At 45.9% G+C, this 24,891-nt stretch overlaps 1 protein-coding gene across 3 annotated transcripts in view; it reads right to left on the reverse strand.

Annotated features, from left to right (window-relative positions):
• Prkn (parkin RBR E3 ubiquitin protein ligase) overlaps positions 1-24,891 on the reverse strand; it is a 1,202,830-nt gene that overhangs the window by 170,642 nt on the left and 1,007,297 nt on the right. For all 3 annotated transcript variants that reach the window (XM_041680301.1, XM_041680299.1, XM_041680302.1), the window contains exon 9: positions 13,105-13,254. In XM_041680301.1, the coding sequence (XP_041536235.1) occupies positions 13,105-13,254 (150 nt within the window). The remainder of the gene's footprint in view (positions 1-13,104; positions 13,255-24,891) is intronic.

Below are 24,891 nucleotides of genomic sequence, written 5' to 3' on the forward strand. Positions count from 1 at the left end.
CCTGGCTGAGCAATGAATCTGCATGGGAATGGGAACAATAAGAACAGCGGATGGATGAAGATGCCAGCCCCACTGAAGAATCTTCTAGAACTGTGGCTCTGCTCCCCATTTATGGCAGCACTGGCTGCTCCTCTATCTGTACAAAGTCATAAGATTGCTGAAAAGACACCTAAGCACGAGGGGCAAACTCAGCTTAAGGGTAAGATGGGAGCTGGAGGGCTAACGTTCCATGCCTGAGAATACAGAGAGCGAAACGCATATTTATGTGAGGAGAGATAACATATGCCAGTTAATCTCCAGTGGGATCTAATGACTTTGTTGACTTCTGGATATGACCTGATTTTAAAAACGGAAGTGTTCCTCTTTGTTCCTAGCTGGAGGGTGGGCATGGTAACGACAGACTGGAAGTGGCATTGCCAGCCCAGCTCTAGACTCTTAGGAGCAAGAGGTAAACTTCAGTCTGCTTGAAGTCTGGTCTTTGGTTCAGGCCAGCAATGGTCTTTGGTATAGGACTAGTCTCATACCACAGAAGCAGAACATAGGTCTACAATTCATTTTGCCAGAGAGGAACAAAGAGAAACTTTTTATGGCTGTTATAGCAAAAATGGGCTCAAGAATTACTATTGGTCACAACCTAAAGATGGTTTTGTAGGTTACGAAAAGGTCCTTGCCCAATACCGGCTTCTTCACAGTTCTCCTTAGCCATTAAGTTCTTCATTTGCTACTAAGAGACAATAAAGGGATATTTGAGAGGTGGAGACAGACAGATCCTTAGGGTGTGTTGACCAAACTAATTTAATGAGCCCCAGACCCCAAAGACAGACAATTTGTCTTAAAAACAAGGTGAACAGCCATTGAGGAATGATATTTGAGGATCCCACAAGCACATGGACCCACCCACCCAACCACAGACACACATCTAATGAGGGTAGGGGGATTTTTGTCTGGAGAATAGGAAGCTTCTGGTCATCTGATTTAAATGGAGAAGACACACACTCTCCTCCTCTGTAGGTGGCTTGAACACTGATTTACCCAGTCCTGTAACCAAGGACAGAAAGGTCTAGACCTCTTCAGACTCACTATAGCAAGGATTCTGGGGCTTAATGCATCCCTATTAGATACTCAGAGTTCTTTTCTCACACAGGAATGGGGTCAGCTGCCCAAAAGACAAACACTGGTCAAAAAAGGGGCTTGGTGGGGCAATGGCTATCTTAAGGGAATGCAGAGTTTGCCTCCAGCTTGCTGGAGCCCGCATGGGTTCTATTGCTGACCCAAGATAAGTAAATCCGGTTGGGCTGGGCACCAGTCAGGAGGTGTGTGTGTGTGGGAAACGACCAAGCCTGTGTGTACTGGGAAGGTAAGTGGACATTAGTGGAGACTTCCTGCTGCTGGGCTCCTTAACTTCCTGGGGTAAGTGGGTCTCTGCTGGTGTCTGGTTATGTATCTACCGATGGTGTTTAAAATGGTGCTCAGGAAATTAAAAGCCTCCTCAGTAGGTGGTTTATTTAAATCATGTTCATTATGGAAGTTTGATGCCTCCGGGAGACCTTACAAAAACAGCCTCTGGCTTCTTTAGACTAAACTGGAAGCACACACAGAGCCCAAAAACACCAATTCGGAGACCTTTAAAAAAATCTGCTAACATTCAGTGTGTGAAGAGATTTCCCTTCAGCCCATGATGGGAAGTGGATTCCCGGGTCAATAGACTCGGGATAACTAGCAGAGATCTTATCTCTTTACTGCTATCTTCCCACTCCAGCCGTTCTTATTGATTAAATACCTCCTGCTCTTCATGCTGCCTATACAAAGGCCCAGCCGGGTCTCCTGAAAGGGTCTTTCAGAAGCTTGCTTCGATGTAGCCTTATTCCTTTCCAAGTGGCAGTCATCTCCTGACTACAGTCTCTGCTAACACCTCCCTATTTACACGGAAAGCTGCTTGTGGGAATGCTCTAAAAATTGATAAATAAATAACCGGCGATTTCTCGCCTGAGAGGCATCCATCCCGAGTACTTTACATTCTTCGAAGATTCAACAAGTAGCATCTCGTCTCATTTATGTGCGAGACTGACTGTACTGAGACTTTCCTCTAATGCTTCCAAATGACTGGGCCGTGACAGCACGAAGGCCTGCTCACACGAGGAGGCATATTTCATGTTCTTAGAGGTGGGATGCAGAACTGCCAGCTTGTAATTGGTGAAGAATTCTTTAGGGAGGAGGACACAGCTCTGTTTGTAGCACACTTGCCTAGCAAATCACACACTGTGGAACTGTATCAACGGGGTAGGGCAATGCACACCTGTAATCCCAGCACTTGGGAGACAGAAGCAGGGGGATCAGAAGGTAGAGCTCATCATCCCCTACATGGCAAGTTCAAGACTAACATGGCCTACAGAAGACTCTGTCTAAAACAAACCCACACCTGAAGTTCTTTAGGGACTGTGAGTCTGTCAGTGGAGCAGATCGTCTGTGTATAATGCTTAGGAATAGTTAAAGCAGGCTGTCTGAGGACAGGCCTGTTATTTTAGCACTAATACCTGAAAAGAACAGGAGAAGAAGAATTTGGCTGATATCAAATTCCTGGACTTTCTTTGAGTGCTAGACAAGAAGCAATATGGCTTTGCAAAGAAGAGCTTGTGTCAGGAGGCAATTCTATCTTCTTTCTAAAGTGTGTGGGGGGCCCTGGACCAGCTTCCATTTCTAGAGAGGAAGGAGGAAATTGCTCTCTTTGTGGACGTGCAAGCCCACTTGACGAATGACTTCCTGGAGGATATCGGGAGTTGTGCTTCTCTGAGAGACAGTTCCTTCCTTCATGATTCTTCTAGGCTAGTTCACGAGTAGGAGGAGGGGCACAGAGTACATTCATTTTTGTCTGTGTTTCAACTCACCAGCTTGTAGTCTCTCTTGATTCTTACATTTTCTCCTTACAAAACAAATCCATAAAGCAGGCATAAGCTACCACACAGATGAACAGATCAGAGGCTGGTGTGGTAGGCTCACATGTCTGGGGCAGAGATGCCTCCTATCAAAAGATCTTCACTCCAGGCAGAGGGGTAGCAACCTTTGAGGAACCAAATGGCAGGGTCCTTGGCTCCAGAAAAAGGCAGAGCAGAGTGGAAGGTAAGCAGCCACATTGCTGCCATGGTTCCTAGAGCACATCATGGCATCCTAGAGGTCATCAGTGAAAAATGGCAAGGGACAAAGCCTGTTCACTTTCTGGAGTCTGTGCTTTCTGTTGAGATGGCCGCCTGTGTGAGAAAGGTGCTCTCCTTGGTGCTGACTACTCGTCCAGTCCTGGGACCACATGGTGGTGGTGTGGGCACTAGACGTGGGGTCGACTGAGGTTGCTAGGTGCTGACTTGGGGTCCTCATTTGGTCCGAAAAGGGAGAGTGCACTGCTTTGCTGTGCCAGTGCATTGGCGCACTGGGTTCTGGGCACCACAGGAGCCAGTTTCCAGCTTGCGGAAACAGAGTTAGGTACACAAGACCCAGTGATAACACTGTGAGGCTAGAGGTTTGTCAGAGACAGGAGGAATACTTACTGCCTGTATTTTTAACACAGAACATTATTAAGTTCTTTCAGTATATATCTCAGATATTTAATTAAGGAAGATCGTAGCTCATACTCTCAGACAGTAGTCTTCTATGTTACAAAAGAGTAAAATATTCTAATTACATGCTTGGAGACTTGTGCTGGAGAGGACCTTAAACAACAAATAAAGACCTCCTCTCTCACCCAAACAACCACTTTTAATGGTTAATAATAAACCAGACAATATTTTATAATTTTGTGAGCACTGATTTATTTGTTTACTTTTTTCACTTAATTCTGTGTCTACACTACAGGTAAGACTTGATGGATCCCCAGGATAGCAATGTAAACTAGGTCAGCCCGTTTGGGGTCCCTGCAGTGCATGCAGAGGCAGGAGATTTAACATGTTAAATCACGTTTATTATTTGTGGAAAGACGTTTTAGGAGGATTGATATTATACTTGGGAGTTGGAGTGGTTCTGAGTTTCTGGCCACTGACAAGCGACCAAAAGTCAGAGAGTCAAAGAGTAAGGGCTATCCCCAGGTAAAGAAAAAAGGTTAAAGGTTAAAAGAAAAGGTTAAAGAGTGACAAAAAAATGCCACCTGGTCCGATGTATGCACCTATTGTGGACACTATTTGGTCATATAAAGAGTCTGACACATGGTACAACACGGAAGATCCTTAGAAATGCTGGTGCTAAAGGAGCAGCAGGATGCGGTATATGATTCCGCTAACATGAAATACCCAGAGCAGGTGCATTCATAGAGACAGGAAGGAGTGTGGAAGTGATCAGGGGCTGCAGCGGGGGAGGAGCGAAGTCAGATGAGAAGGCATTGGAGTGGAGAGTCACTGTGTGTGGGCAACACTGTGGATGCTTCCAGTGCTATTGGTGTGAGCATTTACATGACTCAATAGAAATTTTCGTCATATCTATTTACCACAATAAAAACAAAGAACAAGAGAGTAAAGCATCCTGCTCTGATGACCATGCCCTGTAATTCTGGTGTATAAGACTCCAAGTAGATCTGAGAAATAGGGAGTGAGATGTATGAGCCAGGATAAGCATCAGGGTCAGGAGGTCATTTCCCGGAGCTACGCTAGGGGAAAACAAGGGAGCTGATGCAGAGGCAGGAATGATGGAGGATGTAGCAAGACAGACAGGTAGTGGTGTCCAGATCCCTCGGGGGTTGGTGTCTGGGGGAGAGCCTAATGAGAAGCAGAGCAGGAGAAACAACAGGGAGAGCTTTGTGTGTACGTGGGGCTCCCACCAGCAGAAGACAGAGGACTTAGGATAAGGGACTAGAATCATAGCACAATGAGATGGAATGTGGCTGCTCATTCCCTAAAAACCACCCAGGATCCCTGGGTTGGACAGATGAGAGAGCCCAGCACTCAGAATGCTGGGATAGGAGGAAGACTCAGACGCACATTTTGCAAGAAGATTTTGGATTATTTCCGGCTGGTTGGGCTCAAGCTATAGCAGTGTGGCCTTCTTGTTGTGTAGAAGTGGTTTGTTCAAACATGAAAATAAAACCAAATATCTAAATAGTACAGTTCCTTTGTGATGGTCACAATAACTGATACAGTGTTTTATGAGATAAAACATCCTCTATAAGAAACTATTCTGGTCCCCAGTACTCATCTATGAAAAGTTAGAAGATGCTGTTCTTTTAATAGACTCTGACAAGTTACTTCACCACACACAGTCATAAAACACATCTTATCTTCCCTAATTGATCCTAAACCCATAAAGTATGTCAATAGCAGCTTTAGAATTAAAAGGATTTTTTACTATAAAAATATACTCTCGGAAATGCAACTGAGTCCCAAGCCAGCGCCAACAACAAGTTTTCACGACTAGTGTAACTCTGTCACCCGTTAAGCCGGGTTCTCTCTGCACTAGCAGACAGTCACTGTCACAGAGAACCACTGTCGGAGCCTGCTCCAGCAAAATCAGCTGGGGGTACCTGGGTAGGGGCGTCGTGCAGATTAAGGAAATGTCAGCTGGGGACTGCCAGCTTACTCTGCACAGCCCCGAGTTCATTTCAGAGCTTGCTTATATAGAAAACAGCAGAAAGCACAGCCCAGATGGTCAATCAGTATCTAATCACAAGACCACTTCTGTCCTTGAGCGAACAGTTTCAATTTCTATCCCCGTGTTCCTGAGGCTTGGCATCAGCAGCATTCTTTCTACTAGCCAGTGTGCTCTTTTCTCATGGGCAAAATGCTCTTTCCCGTGGGCTTAATCAGAACTTTCTCACAGCCCTCAAGGATGCTGGAACAAGCGGAGCAGGCAAGTTTGAGCTTAAATGACTTTTTTTTTTTAAAGCCAGAATTGACTCCAGGTGGAAACTGAGCCACATGTGGGCTACCACAAACCACACTGGTCCAAGTGCATAGAATAAGTGACTATGGAGTATCCAGCTCCAAATGGACCATCTATAACATTATCCCTACATCCAAATGTGAGGAACATGATGGACTGAGGGATGGAAAATGTAAGGAGCAGAGGACCACAAGTGGCTTCTGGGTATGACTGGGATGGTGCTTTAGTCAATTGCACAAACCCACACAGGTCAGCAGCCTAGCATGAATGCAGGGGAAGGCTCACACGTCCCCATCTCTAGCAGAGGAGTAATAGGCTGTCAATGACATCTAAGGAGGGCTAGCTTCCTTCAGTGACAAGTCCCCCAAATAGTCACCTCTACATCCATATAATCAACACTAGTGAGATTAATAGGCACACACACACACACACACATGCATGCAACAATAAGATCATAGGAGAACATGAATTAGAGATGGGGATGTGAGGGAGGCAAGGGGAAAGTTGGAGGTGGGAGGACGTGGCAGATAGAATTAAAATGCACTGTACGCATATGAAATTCTGAAGAAAAAGTACCAAAAATACATGTGAGACAAACATAGCATATGATTTGAGAATCATTTATCAGTTCTCCACTACAAGGAAAACACCCCGGCCCACCGACTTTGAAGCTGAGATCTCAGAAGCTTGTTAGAGGTAGCCGTATGCTACTTAGCACTCTGCATTAAAAACATGAAGGGAATAATTAGAATCTCAAGTTGTTTCGTGAAACACCTGTCTTGGAAAAGGCAGCACAAAGAAGGTGGTTCCTGGGCTATGGAGTTGAGAAGATACACTCGCAGCATTCCACTGCTGCAAAAGCCACAAGCTTGCACATCAAAAACTGCTAATCCTACACAAAGTGACGTGACCGTCTTTGCTCCAATTTGGCTCATGCCTGATAGCTGTGGTATGTCTGTCTGTGCACTATAGTTGTGTGGCCATACGTCTATCTGTGCGCTAGGGACTGGACTGCTGACTGTGTTCAGCTGTGACGTAAATAGCGTATGCACATGTCGACCAGCACAGTCCTAGACAGAAGTCTGAGCACTGCTGAGTCTAGCAGGTCTGAGCACGGCAAACACGGCTCTGCAGGCCTTGCATTCCCCCATTCCCTCTGCTTTGCCCTGCTAGGTTACCTTCCTAAAGCTAGTCACCAATGTCTCTTCCCTTATTTGGTCACTTCCTCCTCTTGAGGCTCACCACCAAGGTCCAGCTATGTATTGAAATCAAGCAATCAAAAGCCCCCCTTTGGCTACCCTAATTAACATGCCTAATCAAAATTAATCAACTCATTCGAGCATGAGGTTTCCCTTTTTCCCTTTATAAGCTGCCATTTGCCTGTGGGCCACATCTGTCCTCTCTGTTCAGAGGCAGGTTTTTGTCCCTCAGGGACAAATAATCCCTTCTCCCCCTCTTCCTTGTTTTTTTCCTCCCCTTTTCCTTGTCCCCTACCTCTGTCACTGTCTCCTATCCCCTGCCCTTTGTCCCTCTGGAGCCAATAAATCTCCCTTGTGCTGAGAACTTGGTCTTGGGATATCTTGTGCCTATTTTGTTTTTTTCAAGCACCATCAAAATAAACCCACAAATTCAATGGTCAGTGGAGCCTATGCTGGAGTGCTGTGAGCTCCCACAGAGCTAGCTGGACCAGGGTCTTCAGTCAGTTTGTGACCACACCGACATCCTAACATATAACCAGAGACCTGGATCTTAACATTTTGAAAAGATAAAATTATTTCACACTTGAGTTAGCTCTTGGTTGTGCTGAAAATATGCATGGTAAAGAAAAGTCTAACAGAAGAAAGGGTTTTTCTTTTGGCTGGTTGTGTTGTTGCTCTCCATCCATAGCCTTAGGACCACATCACTTCCGGGCACTGAGTAGTGAGAAGCAGCTTAGCTCAGGGCAGCAGGGAGGGGCAGGGAACAAGAGGGAAGAGGGCTGGCCTAGGAATAAATTAATCCCTTCCAAAATGATGCCTCAGGGGACTTCCTGCCTGCAACTAGTCTCTACATCTCAGGCCCCATTCAGGTAGGGACTTGTGTATTGAAGTGGTTTGAGCCCTTCCACCCAATCACAAAACCCTAGCTGGGGACCAAGTCTTTAGCTCAGCAGCTTCTTAGAAGATTCACATCCAAACAGAACAATACTTCCCTCTATTTAAACAAAAACGGATTAGAGACAAGTAGAATGGCCAGATCTGTGCTGGATTATAAGCATACTCTTCAAACCGCAGAGGGCTGTCTTTCGAGGAACGTTTGTCAATTGACAAACACTTTGCAGAGGAACGGTATTTGGGAACCAGCTTGTACATTTGTGAAAGGTTTCTTTAATTAAAACAAACACTCTCTGAAGCATTCTATCTTCACACGCCAAGCTGTCTTGCAGGCACAAAGTCTAGCAAGACTTACTTCCAATCTGCAAATGAGCCAATCTTAGAGTTGAAATTAGATTTTTGGACACATGTCAAATAAACAAGGAATGCATATTTTTTGACATTTCCTAGCATTGATTTTCTTTCAAAAATGCTTTTTGATAAGAACTGTTTTATAGATTAAAAATTAACATACCAACATGGAATGGGTCTGCTTGCGGCATGTGTGTAGGTTCAGGACGTTATGACAAGGGAGGTATAGCAGAGCCTGAGGTTCCATGCTGTGGCCTATGTTTAGTCATCCCAAGGGAACCTCATCTTGTCTGGTGTCTCCTTGAATGCATAATGGTGCAAGTCACATGCACTTGGGAGTCTAGATTTTAATACCAGTTCTTTTAGAAAGAACAAATCCAGTATAGCTGACAAAATATTTCATTGCAATGCATGTATTTTCATTAAATTAAACTAAGATTTCCTTAAAGAGCAACAAAGTAAACCAGGCATGGGTGCACACACCTGTGGTCCCAGTGAGGCCTTGCTTGGTTACGAACCGAGTTTAAGGCCAGCCTGGGCTATATAAGAGCCCGTCTCCCAATTCAAGCTGCTCCGAAATGAAAACAAACAGAAGGAAGAGCAAAGAGAACAGTTCCCCTTGTCCTCACATAAGTAAACACCGGCCGTCTGCTTGCTTTTCATTTCTAAATGCAACATATTGATAAAGGGCTCTCTATCTCATTGGCTAATTTATGTTTTAATCCAAACATAATTTAAATCTTTGCATCTTCCCTGACTCCTTTCCTATATAAATGAAATGAGGGTCCTTCTCTCATCTCCCTAAAATCCCCAATAGCACAGTGCGACTGGTATTGCGTAGCTAGAAGTCACCGTTTTCAACACAGATACAACATCAGTGAACTCTATGTTTTTATGAAGCGAGGTTTGGTGCGGCTTTTATAACTCGAGCTTACACATTGCTAAGACCCCATCTGAGGGAAGCAGTGCAAGAAGGTGCTCCTGGTTAGGAGTGTCCAGGAGGGGCCTGTGTAGGTGAGGGTCCAAGGCACACACTCCACTGCTCCCCTGTAGCCCAGATCTTTGCCATGTAGGCACATTTGTTAAAGGAAGCGGGGGGACTGTTGAGTGCCTAAAGAAAGGCCGTCTTCTTTCCTTAGTGGAATGTGACTTTAAAGGCTTCTTGTTTTTGTTTGATTTCTTTTTAGTTGTTATTAAATCTTGTCCCTGGATTTCTAATTTAAAACAGAAGATTGTTCACGTATTATTTTTTTAAAAAATATCTTTCAGCTATAGTCCAGTCCAAGATAACTCCAAATGAGACAAAGGCATTTGGTTTACTGGTTCTCACCAGGCTTCACGCTCACAGCTAAGCTTCCTCCATTCTAGGTCAGTGGCTACCATGTATTTCATATTTTGTCACTATTTCCCAGTATTAAACATGTCAACACTTCACATCAGAGTCATAAAAGTTAGTGAGGTCACTCAGATACAGTGTAAAAAGGCCCCAGGAAAGAACAATACGTCACAGGAATTCCTCAGGATATCAATTAATGCTTTTATGAGCCATAGTCAAGATACAACCAAAAACTTAGATGTGAGTAAAGTCATGTTATTTGATCTCCAGATATACACTGTGTTGAGGTCTGGCAAAGTCAAACGCTTCTGCTCAGTGACAGATGGCAGAAAGGGTTCGGGGATCTCAATTTCCAATGGACACGGATATGTGTTTGAGCACTAGAGTCCTACATACTAATCTTACCACCTGTGTTGGAGAAACCGAAGTCAATCAGAAACCCCAAGTCTAGTCTCTTCAGATGAAACTGTAGTAGTCAGTCATAGGCACACTGGTCCAGGCACATCCTGGCGGTCAAATGACTAGCCCACTAACACCATCGCTAGCCTGGAGCTCAATGCGCAGGTGGTGCGGCTGTGAAAATGGGGCTGTGGCATATTGTGAGGTATCCCTACTCAATTTGCAACTTCCATGCCTCGAACATGTAAACAAATAACATCACTCCCAAGAGTTAGTCAGGAAAAGAAACCTTTTCAAGGCTAAAATATTGGGTCTAGGATGTAGATCTCTGTTGTAGATAGGGCTTGACTCAGGGTAGATTCTACACCATGTGGAAGACTGGACCAAATGAATGTTCTGTATCCTTGAATACCAAGTTGGTTAGGTAAGTGTTCAATGAACATTGATGAAGCCTTTGGTGACTTCCTCTTTGTTGTTGTTCTATTGGTGTGAAGAGACAGCTTTACCAAAGCAATTCTTAAAAGAAAGCATGCAAATTGGGGGCTTGCTTAGAGTTTCAGAGGCTACCTCAGCTTGGTTGTTGCCCCTCTGTGAAAGCTGGAGATCAGAAGCAAAGGGGGAAGATGACGCCAATCTGTGTCTGCCAGGAAGCTAGAGCTATGGGAACCAACGGAAGCTGGAGAGAATGGACAGACTCCAGCGGTCAGGCAGTGGGAAGAAGAGAGGAGAGGGGAGGGAGAGGGAGGAGGGAGACGTCAGAAGCGGCCTGTTAAACTCATTTTTCCTTTGTTCTCTTTTCAACTTCAAATCGCAAGTGACAGTAGTTTAAAAGACACCCACGAGTTCTTTGACAGTTTCTTTCCCGAGGATAGGATGGATCTTTTGAGGGTAGGATGGATCTCATGGGTAGACTCAAGTGGAAGCAACGATAAATGACTTAGAGGAGTAGATCCCACAGGTGCTGAGAGTCTCTCTTTGCTCTCTTATTTGGGTCACACGCTCAGAGAAAAGCTAGCTGCCATCTTGGAGACAAACAGCCAAGAGCAGGGCCCTGTGGTGAGAGGCCATGGCTTTTGACAACAGCCAAGGAGGAACTGAGATCTTATGCCTCTAGACACGTGAACGGAGGAGCCATCCTACAGACAGATCTCCCTGCTGTGGTCAGGCTCTCGGATGGATCTTTCCATCTGGACTGCAACCTCATGAAACACCCTGAAGGAGAAGCTAAACCTTTCATTGGTGACTCCTAACCCCGAGGAGTTCTGGGACATAATAAAAGTCATAAGAAATGATGGAAATTGTCACTGATAGTTACATAACACTACCTAATGAATACAATCTGACAATTCTATTCTTGTGAACAACAAAACAGAACAAGTAACATTAAAACAAAACTCATAGCATCCAGAATTTCAAAGTTCAAATATAGCCGCTTTCTTGGAGGGAAAGATGTTCTGTCCCCAAACTCACATAATCCAAAGGTGTTGGAGTCATTCAAACAATCTCTAAAGTAATTTCCTGGGCCAGTGATATAGTTCGGTAGGGAAAGGCACTTGCCACCAAGCCTCAGCCCCGGCTGCACAGAACCCACAGTTGAAGGAGAAAACTGACTCCCATAATTTGTCCTCAGATTCCCATACATGTATCCACCATGTATAAAACTTAATAAAAATTTTAGAAAGTAATTCCTCAAGTTTGGGAGTTTAAACACATAGGCTACTCATGACATCATACTGTATAAAAGAAAAAGAGAAAACACAACACAAATATCCAAATACAGTACGAATGTCTCCAAAATAGAAAATGACTAAAATCCTTCAACATTCTCAAAGGAAAGTAAAAGACAATGTAAAAACCCAACCAAAGAAATTGCCACCTCCTCATGAAAAATATTAAAACCCAGCTTTATAGACAGAACAACATTAGAACAACGGCGGACATACAAAGTTAGCCATCAGTTTAAAATGATTGCAACTCACTTGGAAAGAAAATATTTGACAAGATCCTGAGCCCTAACTGTGGCTGCCAGCTTAGGCCATTCTCAATCAGTGTAGACCCACAGTGGTGACAGAGGCTAAGGCTGGTGCCTGTGACTTGATTTACAGGCTTTGATTCGCATGATGACAGCACACTGACTTGCTGTAGCTATGATTATTAACCCAGGGGAACCTTCCACATGTGTGTTTTCCTCTCGGGCACCATGGTCTCCTATCTCAACGTCTGCTTCCTGAGTTGCACAGCCCTGGTTTGTGAGCCGCAGCAGGGAACCCACCGTGAGCGTCACTTAGAGCAACAGATGCTGCCAACACGTGAACGAACGACTTAACGGAAAGTCAGGCCTGGGTTCTGGGACCCTGCTAACCACACCCTCTTCAGAAAGCTCTTCCTGACTCTGCAATTCTACAAGAATGTTTCCCACCAAAATTCAACAGCATCTTATAAGACAGCACACATTTTTTTTTCTTATCTAGTCTGCTGGAGAGTTAATATCAGCATTAGTATCCATTTGTTGCTTGCACCTGCAATGTAGTGAGCGTTTGGGCACTGGAATGGCTTCCCTAACTCATGACAGACGCAGGCAAGTGTGGGGTTTGCTCAGCTTGTCTGCTTTGGCTTCTCAGAATGTTTCCTGTTCCTCATTCTGCTTCCCTTACGGCACCCTCAGTGTTGTTTATTTCATTTCCAAGTGTTTTACACCACAGTTGCACTTGGAATTTTTCTGTATGATCTTCATCTTATTTCTGGAAATGCTGAGACGAATGGGGTCTCTAAACACCGGGATGGGAAACTCCTCTCCTCCTTCACTTTCGCTTTATGCAACTGGGGAGACTTTCTCCCCCTGCTACATCAGCTGGACATGACAAGAGAAGTGTGTAAACCCTGGCATGGGGGTTCAGCACGTCTTAGAATACACACCCTAATTCCTACACAGGAATGAAAAAATTCTTTGTTTTTCTGTACATCAGTTCAAATATGTCTGAGCCCCAAAGGAAAATGCAGACAATCTCAGCACATCCACAAAGCAAAGGAGCACACTCCCAGGCACCCCTGGGTGTGGTCAGTACTCACCCCGCAGCCCAGGCCGTTGCCCCCTTCACAGGTGACTTTCCTCTGGCCCTGTTCAGGCAGCAGCCCAGCTCCGCAGCCAGGACGGGGGCACAGCACGCCCCCCATCTGCAGTACACACTCCTCCGCGCCATACTGCTGGTACCTGTTGTACTGGGAGAAGTGGAAGGCAAGGTGAGCTGCGCATGTGACCCAGAGCAGCCTAAAGTGAGTTGTTTCTGCCTAAGCGCCCAGATGAGGAACTGTGAGACTGCGTTCTTAACCGGGTTCAGCAGAGGACACGAGCATTTGGGAGTGTACGATGGGAATGTAGGGTCGGAGTGTACGGTGGGGGTGTACAGTAGGGGTGTACAGTGGGGGTGTATGTGGGAGTGTACAGTGGGGGTGTATGTGGGGGTGTACAGTATGGGTGTACGGTGGGGGTGTACAGTGGGGGTGTATGTGGGAGTGTACAGTGGGAGTGTATGGTGGGGGTGTACAGTGGGAGTGTATGGTAGGGGTGTACAGTGGGAGTGTATGGTGGAGGTGTACAGTGGGAGTGTATGTGGGAGTGTATGGTGGGGGTGTATGTGGGAGTGTATGGTGGGGGTGTACAGTGGGAGTGTATGGTGGGGGTGTACAGTGGGAGTGTATGGTGGGGGTGTACAGTGGGAGTGTATGGTGGGGGTGTACAGTGGGAGTGTATGGTGGGGGTGTACAGTGGGAGTGTATGGTGGGGGTGTACAGTGGGAGTGTATGGTGGGGGTGTATGTGGGGGTGTATGGTGGGGATGTACGGTGGGGGTGTATGTGGGGGTGTACAGTGGGAGTGTATGGTGAGGGTGTATGTGGGGGTGTACGGTGGGGGTGTATGTGGGAGTGTACGGTGGGGGTGTATGTGGGAGTGTATGGTGGGGGTGTACAGTGGGAGTGTATGGTGGGGGTGTATGGTGGAGGTGTACAGTGGGAGTGTATGGTGGGGGTGTACAGTGGGAGTGTATGGTGGAGGTGTACAGTGGGAGTGTATGGTGGAGGTGTACAGTGGGAGTGTACTGTGGGGGTGTATGTGGGAGTGTATGGTGGGGGTGTACAGTGGGAGTGTATGGTGGGGGTGTACAGTGGGAGTGTATGGTGGGGGTGTACAGTGGGAGTGTATGGTGGGGGTGTACAGTGGGAGTGTATGGTGGGGGTGTACGGTGGGGGTGTATGTGGGAGTGTATGGTGGGGGTGTATGTGGGAGTGTATGGTGGGGGTGTATGTGGGAGTGTATGGTGGGGGTGTACGGTGGTGGTGTATGTGGGAGTGTACGGTCAGAGTGTACGGTGGTTGTATGGTAGGGACAGGGGAGCATGAGAATGAAGGTATGGGGTAAAGGTATGATCCAGCACAGAGAAACTTTTCCAGACTCAAAACCAAGATGAGCCAGGTATGGTTTCAAATGGTTGTGATCCTGGCACTTGCTAGGTAGACACAAGAGGATTGAGACGTTGGGACCAGCCTGGGATACCAGAGACTTTCCATGAAATCCCAGGGAAAGTCTTTATCTTACTTTTTTTCTTTAGAAAACTGATTTTCCCCACAAATCTGGTGTTCTGTGACATTGTGCCCATAGATTATATTTCATATAACTTCTAGGAAATACGCCTGTATTAAATGATGGACATTATCTGCCTTAAATGCGGTATATATGCTTTCTATAACTCCAATCCCGTCCTCACCCTCAGCAGCGTCCAGATCTGCAGGGGAGAAATCGGGCCAGCCCGAGGTGCCACCCAAGCTTCCTGAACAGGACAGAAAGGAGACTTTCCCTGGACCAGGAGGAAGGTGCAAACAGGGAAGACAGGAGAGGAAGAGGCCTGAGGGAGGGAGAGAGCAACCTTTGGGATAGGGCTCCATCAGAAAGCACAGGTCTCTATGTGTGTGCACATGTATACGCACGTGCTTAAGAAAACACTTTTATATGGGAACGAGACTTCTGAAGATGTCCTTTCCCTTCTCCCACAGCTAGGCAAAGGCCTAGGTCCACAGCACCAAGTCATTTTCTAGCTTGGGACAGCCTTCTGGCCCACCCCCTGTGGTTAGAGAGACACCTTCAGGGCAGAGTGGATCCTGAAACCTCTGCCTTTTTTCCCCTTCTCCCTGTCATCCTGCATCCCTGAGGACACTTTAGTCTGGAGATGGGTGAAATGTCCCCTCCTGACATGGGATCCTGGTCTTGGGGTTTAATCTGCAAGACCCAGCTGACACCCACTTTCACTTATGACATGACTCCCCCTTTGCAGCAGAAGAGTGGATGAGTAGGTTGATTTGGGTTCCCTCCTTCACCTCTGCGGCCACTGCGAGCCCACCTGTGCCTTTGGGGTTCAATCCTTGTCTGGGTTTGGGTGGGGACAACCGGGATCCTTCTTCTGTTAGGATGTTTATTTAGTACCCTTTCTGGGTACCAGATCCCGAGGCCCCTTCTGTCAGCGTTTTAGGCTGATTGTAGTCTGCTTCTCTGCTGCCTGATAGAACACAGACTGGAAACGACTTGTGGAGAAAAGGGTTTATCTGGCTCACAGGCGCCCATCATCGAGGGAAGCCAGACTCAGGCCAGAGCCTTGAGGCAGGAGCTGAAGCGGAGACCCATGGTGCTCACTGGATCGTCCAGCAACTTTCCATATACAGCCCAGGCCCACCTGCCTAAGGATGGCACCCTTCACAGTAGGCTGGGCGCTTCTACATCAATTAGCAATTTAAGACATGTACCACAGACACACCTGATGGAGGAAGGTCATTGGCTAATAAAGAAACTGCCTTGGACCATTTTGATAGGTGACCCCTTAGGTGGGTGGAGTAGGCAGAACAGAATGCTGGGAGAAAGAAGCTGAGTTAGAGAGTCGCCATGATTCTCCCACTCCAGATAGACGCAGGTTAAGATCTTCCTTGGTAAGCCACCTCGTGGGCTACACAGATTATTAGAAATGGGTTAGATCAATATGTAAGAGTTAGCCAATAAGAGGCTGGAACTAATGGGCCAAGCAGTGTTTAAATGAATACAGTTTCCGTGTAATTATTTTGGGTATAAAGCTAGCCAGGTGGTGGGAAGCAGCCCGCTGCTCATATCACTACAGAGCCAATGACCTTTCTCCATCACACACCCACAGGTTCCCTCTTCCTAAATGAGTCTGGTTTGTGCCATGTTGACCAAAACTAACCAGTGCTTGGTGCTGGTTATTGTACTGGGTAGTAGACAGCTACAACATCTGGAACATTGTACTCCCGACTTTTTGTCTGAGCTCAGGTCCCTGTAGTGCTGTCCTTAGCTGATGGAGGAAATCTGCAATCCCAAGGAATACGGTACTTCTACTGTTCTGACATTATTGGTTCATTTCAGCTTCTAGGCTCAGATCAGTTAAATGGATTTGTTAAGTTATTAAGCTATTCTTGCAACCTTTGCTGGAAGTCTGCCCTATATCCATCAGACACTCCCGCGAGTCCACTTTGAGAACAGAGCACTAAACAACGCCCACAGCTCTGCCCTTGTCTGCGAGAGGATCACACCGGACACCAGGAGACGAGCAAGTACAGCATTTGGAGGGGTGAGGAATGTGGGGACTAGGAAAAAAAAGATTGGCTCTAGAGAAGAGTATCATCATGGTGATGAGCTGTGTTTGGGAAGATTGGCTCCAGAGAAGAGAATCACAGTGATGAGCTGTGGTTGGGAAGATCAGCTCCAGAGAAGAGAATCACGGTGATGAGCTGTGGTTGGGAAGATGGGCTCCAGAGAAGAGAATCACGGTGATGAGCTGTGTTTGGGAAGATGGGCTCCAGAGAAGAGAATCACGGTGATGAGCTGTGATTGGGAAGATGGGCTCCAGAGAAGAGAATCACGGTGATGAGCTGTGGTTGGGAAGATCGGCTCCAGAGAAGAGAATCACGGTGATGAGCTGTGGTTGGGAAGATCGGCTCCGGAGAAGAGCATCATCACGATGATGAGCTGTGGTTGGGAAAAAGTCGGATAGACGAGGTGCACCCAAGCAGATATCTGAAGGAGGTATGAAAGCAAGCTTGTGGCTCCTTGGGGGAGGAGTTCTGCAGACAGAAGAGCAGTTGGTACAAAGGTCCTGAGGCCACATACACTCGTCTGTTTTGAGGAATGCTGGCGAGAGCAGTGGGACTGAGGCCGAGTGAGCCAGGGCACATGGCAGACAGTGAAGGCAGAAGGCCACGGGGATCCTGGATGTTTGGGTCCCTGGTGGCTGCTGTGAGAACTCTGGCTGTTTCTCTAAAAGATACCAGAACCCTTGGAGAGCTCTGAACAGAGGAGTGGAATGACTTGACTGATGTCTTAAAGGCATCTATCTGACGGATACACTCAAAACAGGCCGCAAAGGGCACATGGGATGCAGGAAGCAGAGATGCATGCCTGAGCTCTTTCTGGCTGTCGACGTGAGTGATGACATTGGTCTGAACCAGGGAGGTGGGATCAGCAGCTAAATCGGGGTGGACTGAAAGGTAGAAATTGTAGAATTTTCAGGCAGATTGCTTGGCTGGTATTAGAAACAAAGAGGAGTCAAGCTTGAGTGTGATATATTTCTCTTAGAAGATGGGGAGGGAGGGAATCTATTATAATGAGGCAGAGGTGTGTGTGTATATATATATATGATGGGAGTAGAAAGAGATCTATCACACTTATGTTCAATTTCATCACCTTACACACTCATAAGTAGGAATGCTGGGTAGCTCGGTGAATGGCTTAGTGAATTTAGAAGGTGTAGGTTGTGGATACAGATTTAATGTGATCAGGGCCTCTCATCTGTTTTGTTACTTTTCTCGTCTCATGGAAACAAGGCAGAAGACCTGGACAAATCTCTTCATGCACGTGCTAATGATCTCACACACGAGGGTGTGCCCAGGAAAGGTGTTTTCTCAATGACACAGTCTAAGAGTACATATAGTAAGCAGGTTTTCATGAGGGATATTATCATGATATTTTCCAGAAAATATTATGTCATATAATTATTAGTATAGGCGATGAAAGTATTTCACTGAGTGGTTATATGGTTTATATAATTGCAAGACTATATATCTTCTCTCTCTACATATGACAAGAACTTTACAGCTGAGCCAGAGTTACAAGTACTAGTTAGCCCCCAGCTCTGTGGTTCCATGATTCTAACTAGATATCCTCTTTCCTTTCCCCCTTCCTGTTCCAGGCAGAGTTCTCCTTAGTGAGGGACTTTGTCTCGAGAAGAAGTCTTCTGGACAAGTCCAGTCCCTTTGAAGTGACCTTATTACAGTCCTCTACACCCATTTCGTGGTACACACACACACACACACACACACACACACACACACACGGATGGCTTTGTACTGGGAACTTGGGAAGGTGTCTTACCAGCAGTCCATATATACTGTAAGAACAGAATGAGTTAGTAGACTCTATCTTATTAAGCTTCAATAATTCAGGAATTCTAATAAGATAATAGCAATGGGGATTCATAACAGTGATTTAGGATGGTTTTATCTATACAAGTTAGTTGTAAAATAATTGTTCTTAATTAGAGGTGAAATTCAGTGGTAGAACATTTGCCTAGCATGCACTCTGCCCTGGGCTTTATTTTCAACAACAACAACAACACACAACACACTTCAAAATACCTGGTGATCTTCTCTTCATTTAACAACTTCTCACTCAGCTCTTTATTTACTAAACAGTTTCCTTACTGCGATCATGGACGATGACTTTTTCCTAGGAAGGGCTGATCAACGGACAAAGGCTGACAGTGTATCAGCCTCCCTTCATAGCTGTCTCAAATGCCAGCGGTGTCTGCAAAGTTAGGCTCCTCTTTCTATCAGCTAAAATGTGTGACTGTTATTTTACTTCTGATACTCTCAAGAGCACTGGATGCACAATTCCTTTTCTAAGGGAAGGCAAATGCTCCAGCATATGCCTGTGGTGTCTAGTGATTAAAAAATCATGCATGGGCTTTGGATGTGCCTATTGAAGACATATTTGCGTGCGCGTGCATTGTTATATGCTTACAGAAGCCGGAGGACACAGTGTGGCTTGCTCTACCATGCCCCATCATGCTCCATTTCCATTTTGTTTGCTCGAGACAGGGTCTCTTACTGAGGCTGGAGTTTACCAGGTTGGCTGAGGGGCCCTTTGTCTTCTGTCTCCTGCACCCCTGTGCCTGGTGTTGCAGGAACTTCTAGACAGAGCCAGGCTTTCCGTGGGTTCTGGGACTCTGAAGACAGGTCTACATCCTGCTCAACAAGCACTCTTACCCACCAACCGTCTCCCCAGCCCAGCGTATTTATTACACTGTGAAATTTTTAGAACACTTTTGACCTAGAACTAATAATGTGACAGTATTTGAAGGACGCTCAGTGCCCTGAGGAGATAGTTTAGACACGTAATTAGCAAACAGCCTTGTTTAGTTTCTTTCAAGACGTGACCCATATTTCCACAGATTCCTTTTAACCTTTCACGGGCATGAAAAGCAAATTTCACTGGGAGTGCAGCACCTTAAATTTCACAGAGAGTACAGACACATTAGCACTAAGTTGAGCAGACTATCTGTATTTACCTCAGTGTGAAACTCACGCAATGTCGGTAGGTAACTGATAAACGGGTTCCAAACGCTAAAACCAACTATTCTTCAACACTGCTTATATGATTTCCATGGGGTAGCCTGGCGTTCCCAGGCGCGATCCCACTAGATAAACAGACCTGATTTGGAGGAATATGATTCATGGTAACATAGACTAGGGCTAAGAAAATCAGTTTTGAGGTCAGCTCCAAAGCAACGAATTAGCCCCAAATAATTTACTGATGGACTTTGGAATACATGTATATGTATATATAGTATGTATACTAATATTACAGTATCAAACTGTTATTTAATCTTTGGTTAAAACCAGTTTGTAAATTCTCAGATATGATTTCATAAAGTAGATAACTCACAGGTAACTAGTAGTTTACTTTTCCTGTTGTGGAAAACACCTTGAAAAAAGCAACTGAAAAGGGAAGGGTATATTTTGGCTCACAGTTAGAAGTATAGAAGCCGGGCGGTGGTGGCGCACGCCTTTAATCCCAGCACTCGGGAGGCAGAGGCAGGCGGATCTCTGTGAGTTCGAGGTCAGCCTGGTCTACAAGAGCTAGTTCCAGGACAGGCTCTAAAAACTACAGAGAAACCCTGTCTCGAAAAACCAAAAAAAAAAAAAAAAAAAAAGGAAGTATAGTCTGTTATGCTGGGGCAGTCAAGCGGCAGGAGCTTGAAGCGGCTGATCATATTGTGTCTACATCCAGGAAGAAGAGCATTGAAGGCTCGTAGTCAGCCCAGGGAGTGGTGCTGCCCACAGTGGGCACATCTTTGTACCTCAGTTAATCTAGTCAAGATAATCCCCCCCAGACATGGCTAAAGGCCCTTTCCCCCAGTGATCTCAAGCTGATAATCGAGATTAACCATCATACCTAAAATAACATGTTTTTTATATAATATTTGCAAAAGCTTTTTTAAAAAAAATAATTGTGTCAAGAAAAAGCATATGACTTTTCACTCAAGGAAAATAACTAAACATTTGCTCATAGTTTATGAAAATATACTGAGAAAAGCATTGTTAGAATGCCTTACCTCAGTAAGCTACCTCTTATCTCATTGTGATACTTTGTACCTTAGTTGTGGGGAAAATCATCCCATCTTTATGTGTGCATTCTCATAGATTCTCTAAAAAACAAAAAATACTCATTTGGAAGTACCAGACTCATTTAGGTTTCAACACAATCATGTTTTACTATTCTAAATAATGAGTCCTAGGATAATATAGTGAAACGGACACTGGATTTTGTTGGCCTGAGGTTGGACTGGGTAGATTATCATTCTGAAAGAGACAGAGGTCACAAGTTCAAGCCCCTTGTGGGCTAGCAATCTTCCTTTTTCTTTTTAGCCTACTGCCTGCATGCTAAGTCCATGAAAGAACATGGGTGGTGGCCTGAGGGGTCAGGCTGGGAAGGAGCTGTGCTTACGTGGCCTCCTGTCCTCTGTGTCACCTGCAGGCCTCATCTGCCTGTTTTCATGGGAGACAAAGCAAGAAGGAATCTCCATTTTAAAAGTCAGAGAATGTTAAGTGCAGGGAAAGGAGGCTGAAACCAAGATGGGAAAGCTGGCAGATGTCTGTGACGATGAGTCAGGACTTGACAGCCGTCCAGGAGCTGCCTGCCCCCAGGCAACTGCTTGGAGCAAGGAAAGAGATTGGTTTTATGCTGCCCTGGTGTTTCCAGAGCATCCTTTTGGGGGCACTCAGGTACAGCTGTTGGGCCTCTCTTGCCTTCCAGCATCAATTCTGGCTTCTGTTAATTCTTAGCTGAAGCTGTGGGGGTTCCTTCAGGGGTGGGTGGGTAGGTGGGTGGGAGGGTGCATGCGGCACTCGTCCCTCGGGATCACTAAGAGAGGTAAAGAGTTGCTGTTTGGAAATGGGCGCTTTGTGCCACACATCTGCGCCAGCCCTTTGCCTACTTGCTGAATCCTTCCCAGAAGAGTGATGGGTGAAGTCTTGGGGTCACACGGATGCAGAGTCTGAATTCCACACTGGTAGTGCATGGGTCTTCGACACTTAAGCTCAGGCCAGGACGAAGATGGCCCTTTCCACAACAGCCACCTGCCTCCATTCCTTACTTTCCTCCTTTACACGAGAAGAAAACCGAAAACCTTTGGCTCACTATTCTTTGGTCGCCTATTAAAAACTAACAAAAATCCATTTATTTTTTATTTGTTTCGATTAAAAATATCTAAAACAACCACATAAAAGACCAATAACTTTCGCTAAAATATTTCCCCTTGCTATTGTAGAGAATGCCCTATTTTTCCCACACACATGATTAGGAAGGTTTTTTATTTTTATTTTTTTAAAGCACTCCTGAAATTGTCTATAATCTCCTTCTTATTTTTCCTCATTTGCAGGTTGTTAGTGGTGGTCTCAGTGGTGGCTCCTGTCACCTGCAGCTCCTGCTCTCTGTGCCATTGCTGGTAATGTGCTTTGCATCCCTAGACATCTGTCAGCTGCTGATGAAGTGAATTGGCTAGAGAAAGGGCTGGACCTTGTTCACCGTGCAGAAAAAGCAATCATTAGGATGGCGAAATCAAATGCACGGTGGAAACATATTAATCTACGCTGGAAACATGATTGGAGCCACAGGCGGAATCCTGGATCGTAATTTAGGAAGCCCTTCGGATGCCTGATGTGAGATGGTGCCAAGAATTTGTATCTCAACTTCCGGGGGTGGTGGAGTCTTCTGGAAGGAGTTGGAAACCAGCTAGCTTCGTGTCTCTTCTGTGCATGGTTAAACTCACCAGGGCCTCTCCAGGGAAGGCAAGACTAGGCAGGCAGGAAGCTTGCAAGGTTCTCCTATCTTCTCCCAGGAGGTGTTGCTGAGGCGGCTTGTTGAGACTCTGCAAGCAGGAGCTCAAGCCCGCTGTCCTCATGGGCACAGCTCAGTGCCGCTGTCTTTTATGTACACAATATTGACCCTTTCCTCTAGTCCAGAGTGAAAGCTTGGAGTAGTATTAAGTTAGCTGGCAAATCTAAGTAAGTAGAAATCCTGCAGAAAAGTAGGATTTGGCTCTGGTTTCTTCAGAAGGAGCTGTGGTCTTTAGGCCGACCCCACCTTCCGTCCTCTGTTTCCTGGGCACTACCTCCAGTCCAGGATGTTCACAACACTCACTTTTTTTCAGAATAAATTTCTTCGTCCAGTGCTGAAGCAGGTCTGAAGTTCTAGGTGGTTCTAAGGGCAGGAAGAGGGGGCACCAGGCATCATTTGTTCACAAGATTTTTGTAAGACTGTGGGTGAATGAAATGGGTTCATTTCAAGGGAACATTTATTTAATGACCCCATTAGAACTTGAGTGACTGAGAGTTTTTTATATTGATTTCCTGGTTTGTATGAGATGGGTTCAAACCTACAATGACCTACCCTTGGATGTGAGCCAGGCTGTACCATGAAGGAGGGCTTCTGACCTTCTGCAGTGAGAGGTGCTAGGTGGTTCAGGGGACACGTTTTCCTGCAGACACCAGCAGACAACATCTGCCCCCATCCATGCATGGTACCCTGCTGAGGTTTGGCCTTTGGTGTGTGTCCCGCGCATCTCCTGTGTTGCTCACTGCACAATTCCCCAGTATACATCAGTACACATCAGTACACATCAGTTTTGGCTCTCTTCTCTTCTCTTCTCTTCTCTTCTCTTCTCTTCTCTTCTCTTCTCTTCTCTTCTCTGTCTTTCCTAGTGTTCCAGATCCATGAGAAACAAACTGTTCTGTGTAGCCAGATTCTTAAAATGCTTCTTCCTTCCTCAACTTACTCAAACCTCTCCACCTACCTCTGTGCCATGTGAATTGAGACTTCTGGTTCACAAACATCTGGCCCCTGCAAACCCCCAGTCCTCCTCTCTCTTGCAAACTCCCTGCTCCTTGGAGCCCTGTGCCATCTGGCTTCCCATCTTGCCCTTCCTACTACTGTCCCCGTGTGCAGACACTGGACACAGTCCTTCACTCTTGGAGGTTGAGCTTCTAGCTCAGCTTGCAGCTCTGTGCCCGGCTTTGTATCATTCCGGTAAACACTAACTCCTTCTCATGTGGATGAACCAGCTCTTTTGGAACTATCTTATCATCCCTGTGATGTTTTTCATCCCCTATTCTCACAGTTCTCCTTAGGCTTTATTGCCTCCAGAAGAGGTGCCAGCTCCTAGTATCTTCTTTCCAAGAAGCAGCCCCTATTTTTATAAACTTTTAAATCGAGATATGCACATGATTGAATTCAACCTCATGAAGACTTAATTACTGGGTCCAGTGTTTTCTCTGGCCATTGGCCCTCTTCACATTTAACGTTTCTTTCCACTCTGACCCAGATTGCATCATCCACCACAATAAACACCGCCTAGGAAACACAGATATCCACAGTCCTGTTTGCCAACTCTGGGGAAAAGCCTAGGCTTAGCAACGTGACTTCCACCTTGGACACTCTGGTGGTTTGCATGGGAATGGCTCCCATGGGCTCATACATTCAGATACTTGGTTCCTGGTTAGTAAAACAGTTTGGAAAGGATTAGGAGGTGTGGCCTTGCTAGAGTGGGTGTGGTCATGTTGGAGGAGCTGTGTCACTGGAGGTGTGCTTTGAGGTTCCAAAAGATGCAGGAAATTCCAAGGGATTTTTCTCTCTGCTTTGTGCTTGTAGATCTAGATGCAAAATCTCAGCTACTGCTCCAACACCACGCCTGCCTGCCTGCAAGATGCTATGCTCCCTGCAACTTGACAGAAACCATGAGCCTTAGATAAACCCTTCTATAAATTGCCTTGGTCATGGTGTTTTAGCGTAGCCATAGAAAACAACTAATATGAGCACACATCCTGAACTTGGGTGCTCTTCACTGAAATGGCACAACTGATCCCACACTTAAAATGAGCTTTAAAGTGTGCCTGTGATTTCATGCCGTTTCTCTGGCAGCATGTTGTCCTTCTTCCCAATCTGCTCATGTGTCATCGCCTTTCCACTTCCTCTAGTCAGGGAGTCAGTGATGGTAGTTCCACTTACTATCTGGGGAAAGCTCGGCAGTCAGACATGTCTGCTCTTCTACTCTGAGGGAACCAACACAAGCCATCTTCCTTCCTGTGGATACAGCTCACTGGCACCTATACTCCTGGAAAGCAGGCCTTCTGAGGGCTGTCCAACCCTCAGAACTTTGGGGTGACTCCACTCAACGGTAATGCTTAAAAATCCTTGCTGAAGTTGGGCAATAGTGGCACCTGCCTTTAATCCCAGCACTCAGGAAGC

This window comes from Microtus oregoni, unplaced genomic scaffold (genome assembly GCF_018167655.1).
Source record: "Microtus oregoni isolate MIOR12 unplaced genomic scaffold, Mior012 000033F_ref0000390, whole genome shotgun sequence".
NCBI lineage: Eukaryota > Metazoa > Chordata > Mammalia > Rodentia > Cricetidae > Microtus > Microtus oregoni.